Raw genomic sequence first — 12,269 nt, 5'->3', positions numbered from 1 at the left:
GGTGCCCAAATCACTCTTTTTACTTAGCTTTTTAATTAGCTCGGCTCAAGCTGACTAAAGGTTTGGGTACATGGAAGTGCTCTGGAAGCTTAAGAAGCTTGACAGTGGTTGTATCCTATGCAAGATACAACCCATATAGCCAAGTCATCACCATTACTATTCTAATTATCATTAGTGGCAATGATCCTAATGATGAACATCCCCATGGAGTCCATCCCCATGGAGTCGTAACAAAAAGGATAACCAGATTAAAGACCCTCTGCTATTAACACAGGCTTGAAGCTCTAATCCCATACTTGTCTCTTACAGACTCGCACACAGTAATTTACGCCTTGCATTCCGTACTGTGAAGGATCCAAGCCTCCTCGATCTCCTCCAGCCCCACAAGTAAATACTCAACAAATAAATAAAACACACTGGAAGGACAGATTTATGACTCTGGAATAATCTTCTGTTGCATATAAAACCAAAACCCTTTCTTCCTTTATGGGAAAACCTAATGATTGGATGGGTGCCCATAAGTTTGTACCCTATGAGGTTGGGAATCTGCAGGGTGATTATGATCCATAGATTGACTAGACTTTGTAAGTGTTATGAATTTATGACTCTGTCACCGAATGTCACTTATAGCAGAAAGACGTGCAGGAGTTTGCACTTCTAACTTTGATGGAAAACATAATACATTTTGAAATAGACACGGATACTTTTCAAACACTTTCTTCTGCATCTTCTATAGCAGTTTGGAGGAATGTATGGCTTTAAATGGCTCTACAGCTGAATATGATGACAATATGCTGGTTTGCAGTAGTTTCTGTAGGCAATCACTGATGAAGCTTAATACAGTAAGACTGATATGCATAAACCTCACTACAACAAGGTCATCATTTAGTAATTTTCAGTGAATAATAAAGGCATTCCAAGTATTACAAATATAAATATGTATGCATGGGTGTTTTGCAAGCTGTATGTGTTCATGTGTGCATGCGTGTCTGCACATGTGTCTGTGTGCTGCTTCATATCTCAGTAGTCACTCTGCTGCTGTGGTACAACATGTACATATTTATGCATACAGTATCATAGGATCATAGAAAGTTACTAGACTAATGGCCCAAGGGCCCTTACAAACCTAGCCAATTTTTTACCCTTGTTACCGTGATCAGCACCTATTGCCCCTGTCCAAGAGGGACACAGGTGGAACCCCCGGGGTGAATTTACAGTTACTCATCCAATCAATCAGACTGTGTTTGAATAAGGCCAATGAGGCTCTGTTTGATATGAAGTGGGAGTCTATTCCAAAGGTTTGGTAACTTCTGGGAGACATATCAGGTTTAGATATTTAGAGCGAGTAACCCGTGTGCCACTTGACTAGTGGATGTGCAGCATTTCCAATAAAACAGGGTCAGAAATTGCCTTATTTGCAAGGCAGAGATCGCCTCTGAGTAGTCTGTATGAAACAGAATTAAGTAACCGTGATTTCAGCCAATCCACATTAGCATAGCACAGCTGCTGAAGACCTTGAATTTTCTTTGTAAGGAACCTTTTTGGTCATTTGCTGCAGGTGCTTGGAAAGGTACATGCCAAAAGAGGTGTTGTACTCAATTACTGGTCTAATGAGTGAAGAGTACAGGGAGGTGATAACTTCACTTTTTCTTGAGGCAATGCTGGTACTTATGAGGTGAGCTATATGGAATGCCCTTCTTAACACTATGGAGACATGGTGATCAAAGGCAAAGTTGCTGTCAACCTGAGTACCCAGATCTCTCACCACTGAATGCATACTTAGGGCATTGCCACTGCAGAAACATCGCCCTTACTAAAAGGAATGATAATACATTTTTTTTACATTGAGTTTGAGGCCATGACTTGGGCACCAATCATTTGTTTTCTTAAGACCTTCTTGAAGGATGTTGACATCATTTGGCGATTCTATGACCACACCCAGTTTGCAGTCATCAGCAAACTTTGTCAGGCACAGTCCCTCGGTTTTAGCTTGTACTTTGGAGAAACAAATTCCAAAGAATAGAGGTCACAGGACCAATCCCCTTGGAACAGCACTGGTAACAGGTCTGCTGTTGGGAGTTGGATTCCCCTATTTTGACTGCATGGGTTCTATCAGAGAGCCAGTTCACAACCCACCTTACAGTATAAGGGTTGATGTCTAGCTGGGAGAGTTTGTCAATGATGCCTAAGTGAGAGGTGGTATCAAATGCCTTGGCCAGGTGTATGCACAGATTTCCCCTCATCCAGGGCACTTGACTGTCTCAAAGAAGTCCACCAGGTTTAACAACCATGATCTCCACTTGACAAATCCAAACTGGGTAGAATCTAGTGTTTGGAGATTATCTATATCTTTGTTGATAAGGTCCATGATGATTCTCACCATGACCTTGTAGATAAGGCTAGTCAGGCTAATAAGGCTGCAGTTCCTGGGGTCAGTAGAAGCACCACCTTTGTGCAGCATGCACCACCTCACCACCTAAATGGTGCACATCACAATCACAGCAGTTGGAATGTTGCTCTGTTGCAACAAAGCTGCAGCACTCTATGAGTAACATAACAACTTGACTTAACTCTGTGTGTTGTACATGGATGATACGTGTGTGTGTGTGAACACAATGACACTGACAGTATCACTAACTGTGTCACAGTGCATCTTTGCATGTAACACGTATCTCTAGGCAGCGTTCACACATAACACAGATGCTTCTGAATTGTGTTAGTGTTCTTATTCATGCTCTGTAACTCCTCGTCGTATACAATATGCATCAGCTGCTTGCCTGCTGGCATTAACATATAACTTCAGCAGATCTACTGTACTGTGAAGTTGTCTGACTCAAAAGCTGGCCTTTCCTTTGCACACTTCTATACAGAGGTTTCCCCTTCTTAGTTTGTCAAAATGTTGATTGTTTCTAAAACCCTGACAAGAATGCAACCCATTCCTAAGTCAGGGTACAACGTAAGTTTCTGAAATCAGTACTGCATCAGTCTTAGACATGTGCCAAGAGTGCTCTCCTTGGCACCTGCAATGTATCCATAACTGCTTCCTACTGTAGTTCATTTGGAGTTGCCTGTATTAGTAGCACATATAAGCATACCTGAAAATCCCTGTTTATTAGCTGTATTGCACCTACTACTACTGCAACTACATGGTTGTCTTTATTCCACACTTTTATTTTTCTGCTTGCATGTCTTGATATTTTATAATGTTATGTCTCTACATGTACGGCAGGCTATTTCTGTGAATCTTGGTATATAACTTAAAATATTTTGCCCTAGATTTTAACATATACTGTAAAACAGTCCCCCCATCTCATTAACAAAACTAACAGAAACATAATACGTTGTTCAAAATATGAGTTTGGGAGGTAAAAATTAAATCAAGTTTTGGACTGTAAAGAATATTTTTACCTATGGAGTAAAAATCACAGTTAGAACATCTGTAAAACATTTTTGAAAATTATACTTGTTCGCAGCAAATAATGCTGACAGTTACAATAACATACCAACTCAGTGTTCATAATTCAGGCAGAGTTCATATTTTTTTCCCAATATTATAGCATTACTACATTTGTTACAACAAGGGAAACTGTTAGCATTTCACTCCAAGACACATTTAATCTGATGTTGTCAAACTTCATTCCGTCCTTGACAGATGGATTTGGTTCCAATATCGGAACCGACACGTCCGTTACTACAGTTCGCGCCAGCCAAAAACACTTGAGCTTTACCTCCACCCAGAATCCTTCTCTGTCAGTTACCTCAGATCTTGTTTGCCGCTTTCAGAAAAGGTTGTGTCTAGATATTACTCTTGAGCACTACCAGGTTTAGGTAAAATTTTTGCCCTTTCTTTGAAGTTTCTATCCATATTTTTCTTATTTCTTTTTAAACTTAGTGTACTTCTACTAGTATTACTATTGATACCTTTACCTTTTCTACATGTTTATGTACTTCCCCACTATCATTGCTGATGGTTTCTCTCTCTCGTGTCCTTTCTCTTAAATATAAAAATTTAAGTATAAAATATTATCTCTTCTGCTCTCACTTTCCTTATCCCTTGTGAAGCGAGACTTCCTTACCAATTTCTCTATTATTGTTTTCACTGCTTGTCATGGCTGAGAAGGGGAAGGATCCCTCTGGCTTCAAAAATGCCAGACGTGTGGCCATAAAATTCCCCTGTCATTTTCTCACCCACTATGTGTATATTGCCTTGGTTCTCATCACTTAACAGGAAGACTGTAATACTTGTCATGTCTTTAGCCATCGTGCTCCAGTGGAAAGACGTACCAAACTAATTTTAAAAGGACTTTTGCCATCAGCTTTTGAAGAAGCCTTATCCACTGCTGATAAAGCTAAAACAGATATCTCATCTTCTTCCTCCTCTACTTGTTCCAATGACAAAGTTAAAATACAAAGTTCATCTGTTCTGACCTCCCCATCAATTCTGAAAGCCAAAAAAGTGAAGAGCTCGGTTCCAGCTGTTCCCTTGACACTGAAAGCCTCTGTTTCTGAGTCTTTGGTACCAACAACTTCAGTTTCGGCACCGACTACAATTGTGAGCCTTTCAACGTTGAAGGCCTCAACACAGATTTGGCTTTTGTGCCATTGACTAAGACTATTAGACCTAGAACATCTTACTCCTCTTCAACTGATCCTTTTGCTAGGGAATTACCAGATGTGTTTTTGCAGAGGCCTAAGTTTCCTTCAGTTTCGTCCATCCGGTCCACCAAAAGCCTCACAGAAGTGGACATGGATAGGCTGGTGAACAAGATTTTATGGTCTAGAGGGCTTTCAAGCCCACCTTCAGTACCAATTCTTTCTGGTCTTGGTACCGAAACATCTTCCTTCACCCCATTAACTACTCCTCCTCTAACCTCCTTGGAGCTCTTAGAATCTTCTGTTCTAATTCTGCCGGCACCAACGGTGTCAGCTTCGGAGTTGATCACTTCTATTGAGCCGACAATTACCCTGAACTCTTTGGTTATCTCAGAACCAGAGACCTCCCAGAGCTGTAGCTGCTCTCAGTTCTGGTGAGCAGATCTCGACTCCACATGTTTCGGAGCTATACATGCTCCTTGGAGCTTTGGCTCAAGTAAATTTGTCTCAGGCTTCAGCCTCGAGGCTTGGTTCTTCTGAGCAGGGAGTGACCCCCATCCAGAGGTAGTCTTTCCTGGTTCCAGGTGACCTTCATTCTTCAGGAGGATTGGCCTTTGGGGCTATGCAGAGGGCCCTTTCTCTAGCAGAGATTCAGTTGGTGCCTAACCAATCTGAACAGGTCCCCCCCTCTGTGCTACTATTCCACCTGCCTCTCCACAGGGAATGCGGGTGCTGAAGCCTCAGGTGTCACAGCCACAGGTACTATTATCCTCTGATACCTCCCCAGATTATCCCCCTGAGGAAGTGCCACACAAAAAGAATGCAAGAGGAAGCACTTTGATTGCCCCCAGGAATACGCCACTGAAGATACAGATTTTGATGAAGGGGAGGGGTCTCCACAGTCACCCTCTGAAGAGGTCTCATTTGGAGATATCTTGGAAATTCTTAAGCAGAGGGGTGGAAGAAAGTCCCAAAACCCTTCCTCTGAGGAGTCTGTCTAGCTGCAGGTATTTGACACCTGGCCATTGACCTCTTGGGTGACTCAGCCTGCTGATTACAATGAGCATGGAAGGCCACTGACTCCGTCGAGCCTATCCCCAACAGACCAGACAAAATACTTTCCACACCCAAAGACAAACAATTTGGGCCAAGGGTCTGGCAGTTTATGCAATGGTTGTAGCGGGTGTCACTAAAATGGAATTGGCTGAAGAGAGTTCCTCTGTGCATCCACCCAACAGGGAGTCCTGGGCTATGGACAGATTCAGGAAGCAGGTCTATACTTCAATGACCTTTTCCATAAGGTCTTTGAATTACTTGGCACATTTCCCCAGACTGCAATGGGATTTGATCAAGGAATTATCAGACACCCTGGTAGGAGCTGTAGCGGACAGAATACAAGACAAAGTGTCTTTAGCCACCATAGAGTCTGTGTCTAATTTGTCCAAGAGGCTAATAGCACATACAGCCGAAGGGACATCTAGAGATGCAGGTACAGGCGTAGCCATTAGGAGACACACCTGGATGCACCTTTGTGATTTTTACGGAATCATTCAAGTCTTCTTTCGTCAATGCTCCTTCTGACGGAACATCCTTATTTGGCCTCAAAATGAAAGAAATCATGTCCAGGTGTGAGAAAGATGGTGAGACCCTTTCTGTTGGTGGTGTACATTTTTCCACCCCCAAAGGTCATTTTCCAAGAACCAGAGGAGTGGTGGTAAAATGTGGTTCAAAAAATCCCAAGGGACTTTCCAGGACATATGCGGAGGCAGTTCCCCCAGGGGGAGAGGGGGGGGGAACCAGAATAGGAGATGCCATCCTCATGGCAGAGGTGGTTCGCAAAACCAGGTATTCAGGGATTCTTTCCCAAGCAAGGCCTTTCAGCACTTTTGAAGAGAGGCTCGACTGTCTTCCTCTGGAGGCAGTTCAGAGGACACTTATCCTTGCACCTAAATGCCTGGCAAGACATAACAGATTCCTGGGTGTAACAGATCGTATCCAGAGGTTATACCATTCCCTTTTCTCAACCTCCCCCATTTCAGAAGAAAATCCCCCATGATCCACCCAATCAAAGGGATGCAGCAGTACAAGAAATCCAAAAACTGATGGATAAAAGGGTCATCCAACAAGTCCCACCAGACCAAGAAGGATCCAGAACTTACTCAAGATTCTTAGCACCAAAGAAGACAGGGGACAGGACACCAGTTTGGGATTTCAGCATACTCAACAAATTGGTTCAACAAACGAAGTTCCAGATGGTCACGGTACAGTCTATTCTTCCCTTTATGAAGAAAGATGACTGGATGTGTTCAACAGACCTTCAGGATGCATACTTTCATACAAAGATGAACAAATGCTCCAGAAAGTTCCTCTGCTTCTGACTAGGAGCCAGTCACTACCAATTTAGAGTACTGCCCTTCAGCCTCATGAGAGGTCTCCCAGTCAGAAAGTAGCAAAAATAATTTTCCATCTTTGAGGTCAACCTTGCTGCTTTCCTTTCTCATCCTCCTAAACAACAAATGCAGCAACCACTTTGCCCTAATTCCCAGGAGAGTCACCAAGAGATGGTCTTCTCCATGACTGACCCTCGGTCTCCTGTACGCCTTTACAGCTATACCCCTAATTCCAAAATTTTTACAGAAAACACGTAGGTTGAAGAGTACAGTGATCCTCATTGGTCCCTTTTGGCCTTGACAGATTTGGTTCCCCTTTCTTTGGCCTCACCTAACTCGACAGCTCTTGATTCTGGACCCAGTGCCAGATCTCCTGTCCCATCCAGATGGTCTTGTTCACCCAAACATTTTGAACCTCAAGCTAACTGCATGGTTCCTCCAGTTGCATTAATTGCCAAGCATCCAAATATTTCCTCCCCAGTACGCCGCATTCTTTTATCGGCCCACAAACCTTCCACTAGGAAGCTGTACACCAGTAAGTGGAAGAGATTCACTTTTTGGGCCCTTGAAAAACAAACAGATCCTTTTACAGGTTCCATAGAACATGTGCTGGACTTTTTAGCCTCGCTGTTTAATGCTGGAGCTTCTCCTTCCACTATCAAAATACAACTGCTGCTATTTCTAATTTACATAATGGCTTGGATGAATGTACCTTAGCCTCTCATAGCCTTTGTATGTAAATCATTTCTAAGAAGCACTCTTCTACTAAAGCCTCCAGTCAAGAACCCGACACCTCCTTGGGACTTGAACCTAGTTCTTTGGGCAGAGACACATTCTCCCTTTGAACCTTCTACGGATTGTGACCTAAATATTTTATCCTGGAAGACACTCCTTTCGGTAGCCATTTCCTCTTCCAGAAGGATTTCAGAGATTCAGGCTTTATCATCCGAACCTCCTTACATTGTTTTCAACAAGGATAGGGTATCCTTGCAAACTAACCCTTTCTTCTTACCCAAGGTTGTGTCACAGACAAACATGAACCAGACTACTGACTTACCAACCTTCTTCCCTAACCACTCTAATAAAGAAGGGAGTGCCTTGCACCTTTTAGACATCCACAGACAACTACAGGCTTAACTTCGCAGGACCAAAGACATCAGACAATCCAGTCAATTAATTGTTTCTTTCTCTAGTGCAAAGCTGGGCAAAGCAGTCACCAAAATTACTCTTTCCAAGTGGCTGAAAGACTTCATTTCATTAATTTATGATAAGAATAAATTAACCTTGACCAAACCAGTCAAAGCACATTGTACAACATCTATAGCTACTTAAGCTGTTTTTCAGTCCAGAGCTTCAATGGATGATATATATGCAGCAGCTACCTGGGCTACTCCCCATACCTTTATTACAAATTGGACCTGGTCTCTAGGGGGACGATCAACCTTCAGCTCAATGGTGCTCAGGAATGTCCTTCCATGATTCCACCCAGGAATTTAGGTAGCTGGGGACTCTGTCCCATCTGTCAAGGATGGAATGAAGTTTGACAACATCAGATAAAGAAGTTATGTACTTACCATAATGTTCCATATGTGTTGTCAAATCTTCATTCATCCTTGACCCCCCCCCCCCCCCATCCTCCTACCTAAACATTTTTTTTGGTGGAGCAGATCTAAGCGACCTTACACTGTTGTGGTGTTAAGCACAGTACATAAGGCTTCCTCCTGACCTAACTTTCAAGTATATGTTTATATTTGCATATCTATCTATATATATATATATATATATATATATATATATATATATATATGTGAATGTGTACGTACGTATGTTTTACATGTTTCTATATAATTTCTGCAAACTCGATTTGAGGTAACTGACAGACAGGGATTCTGAGTAGAGGTAAAGCTCGAGAGTTTTTGGTTACCATGAGCTGTAGTAACGGCCAAGTTGGTTTTGATATCAGAAACAAGTCCATCTGTTAATGATGAATGAAGATTTGACAACACAGATGGAACGTTATGGTAACTACATAACTTCATTTTATATCATCAAACTTTTCTGAGTTACATTACTAAACATTTTCTGAGTTTAGTAGGATAAACAATAACCTGTAACACTTATGAAGTTATCTTATGAAATGGCTATGTTGTGAACTCCAAGTCAGAACAATGAAAAAAAAATGCTTAAGGCTGTCTCTAGCAATTCAGTCTCAGTTTAGTAGTCCTGAAGATTTTCTGCATCTTTGCCCCATATTTTCAACACATTCATCCTGTATTTATACAACATGAAAAACATGGAACACAGTATCATATCCTGCCTGGAAGCTGACTTTCTTACAGTTTGTGCAATTACCCTTTACAAGAAAGGTATACTCAGACCTAGTGTTCATGAAACATAAGAGCACTTTTTTGCTTCCAGTATGAGTGGATGAAAGCGAATGCACCAAGGACTGTAATCTCTGAACTGCATTTGCTGAAAACAAAAAAAATGCCAAAATACACTTTTTAAAGTGTTTTTTGCAGGGGGGGGGGGGGGGCAAGCTTCTGCCCAAGCTTATATATGCCAACTCCACATTAGCACCATCTCTAAAATGGGAAAGATTCCTCCAAAAAAGACTCACTTCCAGCACAACTTGCCAACAGTGATTTCCTACGTCAGAATGATGACTGTTGTCAAGATGAACCTCAGGCAATTGAAGCATGAGTGTTCAATCTTTGTCCATCAGTAGGTTATCCCACTTTCACAGAAGATTACAAAATGAAAATATGCTGAATATTTTCTTATATACAACAACAACAAAATGAAAACTGGAAAACAGTAGCTGCACTCAACTTTTGAACCCAGGTGAATCCTAGTAAAACAAATGAGCATAGAATACAGAAAAACAACTGCAAACCAAAGTTTAATGCTGAAAACAGTATATAAAATACAAGTTAACACTATAAGCTGTATTCACTCTTTAAAGTGTAAAACAGCTGATTCTATTGTTTCAAAATATAAAGGGAACTGAACTACATCTGTTGACTTAAATGAATAGAAGTAACTCAGCTGAAAAGTGTTTTCCCAAAAGAATTAGTGAACCGCTCCCAGCTTCCCATTCTGATACTATAGTAAGGAATGTGGGACTTTCTGTGTGTGTTTATTTAAGATTCATCCACCACTGTACTCATTTTTTTGTATGGGGTAAATACCCTTAATGCAGAACAATGTTATGATACAGTTATGTGATGGTTAAAATAGTTGCAAAAGCCTATAAGCTTCAGATTTATTGACATCTGATTATATTAATTAGTGGGGCAAAATTAATATATACATGCACATTCACACACACTGCACAACAGTAGGTCAACGAGGGAATCTGTGAATATTCTAGTATCCTCCTCACGTTTGATGTCTTGGTCCAGTTTAAGGTGCATGTCTGAGGAAGCCTTCTAACTAGCTCAAAAGACATGAAATGCCCCATTCTCAAAGACGTACATAAAATCAGAGAGATAAAAAGGCCCATAAACCAGCCACTGGTTGGTCCCTTCAAGTTTTTCTCCGGTTTTAGGGGCCAAAAAGAATCGAAACTCCTCCACCGCACAAATTTTAACTTGCAAACATTCCTGGCCAGTGGCCAACACAAAAGCTTCTGGAGGTTTTCAATTGTTAGTTTTTCAAACTATAATAACAAAGGGTGAGCAACTTATAGGGATATAGATAACTGGAAGCTAAGATCACCACCGGCAATACCCATATTTGGACAGCTTTGTCATGTGAGAAGGCATGTACAATAACAACTGTGAAGATTTTCGGACAAAATATTGCCTACGTTTCCATTAACACAAATCAAAATTATATTGCAGCGCGCTACAGCAACGTGAACTTCAGTGCGTCTTTTACATTGGTTCTGTAGTTTTAATTTTAAAAGTCCTACTTTGGGTATCTTAAAAAAGGAGCCCTACGGGAAGAACTTTGTTCTTAGGATAAAGTTTCCCCAAATCATAAAGCCTCACACTGTCAGGAAAACAGCAAAATATGATGGGGCGCAAAACACTGCAAGCAAATGTTGAAGGCAATGCCTGCCTGGTTCTCCAAAACCTAATGACCTAGTAAAGTACCATTTTGCACTACCCATCACTTCTCTCACAGCGTGTGACCACATCACTTTAACAGGCTTACACGGACGCATGATGAGCAAAGCAGTAAGAAAATACTTGAGGAGCTGTGAGTGTAACGTCCTCTAGCCACTGATCGGGGATGCACTCCGTGCTAACCACACTGCATTACTGCTGTAGCCAGTTCGCATGGTCAGCTGAAGAACTCGGGCCAAGTTCGGCCTACATATACAACTTAACAGAAAGCCAAGTGACACCAAGCTGACAACGCGCTTGCATGTTCTGCAAAGTGAAACAACAAATACAAATAAAAAGCGTGACTCCATCGATATACTACAATTGACAACACTTTACAAACATATTTATAACCTCATACTCAACACTGAATGAAAACAACATATCATATCTTGTTTTGCGTATCCCGTGTGCAAGAACTCGGAACCGGTGTTTAAATCGAACAAAATAAACGGGCAAAACCGATCTACACATACATTTCCTAGCTGGAGCAAGCCTACACGCCACGGAAGCAACCCGGTTTCCACCTCCGGTGGGGCTCTACAAGTATACACTAATCCCATACAACTTACTGGTATAGTTTTTTTTTCCACCCCCCCTCAAAAAAAAAGTATGTTTATCCATCATAGTGCTCGTACCTGAGGGCTGTCGTGCAGTGCCTCTTCCAGGAGGAGTTTGTCGACGGCAGGCATCTTGGTTTGCAGTCGCCTGGTTAATTATTCAGTTTTTTTCCAGCTGGCTTTGCGTTTGAGTCCGAGCCGAGCCGTGTGACACGTATTGTTTTGGCGTCGCTGCTGCTCCTTGTGCACTGCTTGCTCCAGTCAGCAACACGCAGCAGAAAGCAGCAGCTACTCCCAACAAGCCAAACCCGTCCACCCAGCCACAGTCACCGCTAAAATACGTTGTACGAGCGCAGGAGGCAGGCTTCTGGCCAGATGTGCAACACGGAGCGAAGTGTCTAGCACTGCTGAGCATCTCCTCTTGTGTTTCTGCAAGGTCCTGATGTGCACTTCTCTTTAAGTGTTGCCTTCTCCACAAAGAAAACCGTAGGGATAACGTTTAGGACTAGCCAAAGACATTTTGCGTATTTCATCTGTACTACTTTAATGCACCATTTCCAGCATGCAATATAATTTTTAATGAAAATGCATGCTGCTTTGTGCTTCAATTGATG

The 12,269-nt window shown here is 41.9% G+C and overlaps 1 protein-coding gene across 1 annotated transcript in view; it reads right to left on the bottom strand.

The window, feature by feature from the left end:
* APPL2 (adaptor protein, phosphotyrosine interacting with PH domain and leucine zipper 2) overlaps positions 1–12,021 on the bottom strand; it is a 1,154,621-nt gene extending 1,142,600 nt beyond the window's left edge. Inside the window, exon 1 of the mRNA XM_044087826.1 lies at positions 11,734–12,021. Within this exon, the coding sequence (XP_043943761.1) occupies positions 11,734–11,787 (54 nt within the window). The 5' untranslated portion in view covers positions 11,788–12,021. The remainder of the gene's footprint in view (positions 1–11,733) is intronic.
* Between the last annotated feature and the right edge of the window lie 248 nt (positions 12,022–12,269).

The sequence above is a fragment of the Protopterus annectens genome, chromosome 11.part0, assembly GCF_019279795.1.
Source record: "Protopterus annectens isolate FY-2018-M chromosome 11.part0, PAN1.0, whole genome shotgun sequence".
In the NCBI taxonomy this organism is placed as follows: Eukaryota; Metazoa; Chordata; order Ceratodontiformes; family Protopteridae; genus Protopterus; species Protopterus annectens.
This window is presented reverse-complemented; position numbering and strand designations above follow the sequence as displayed.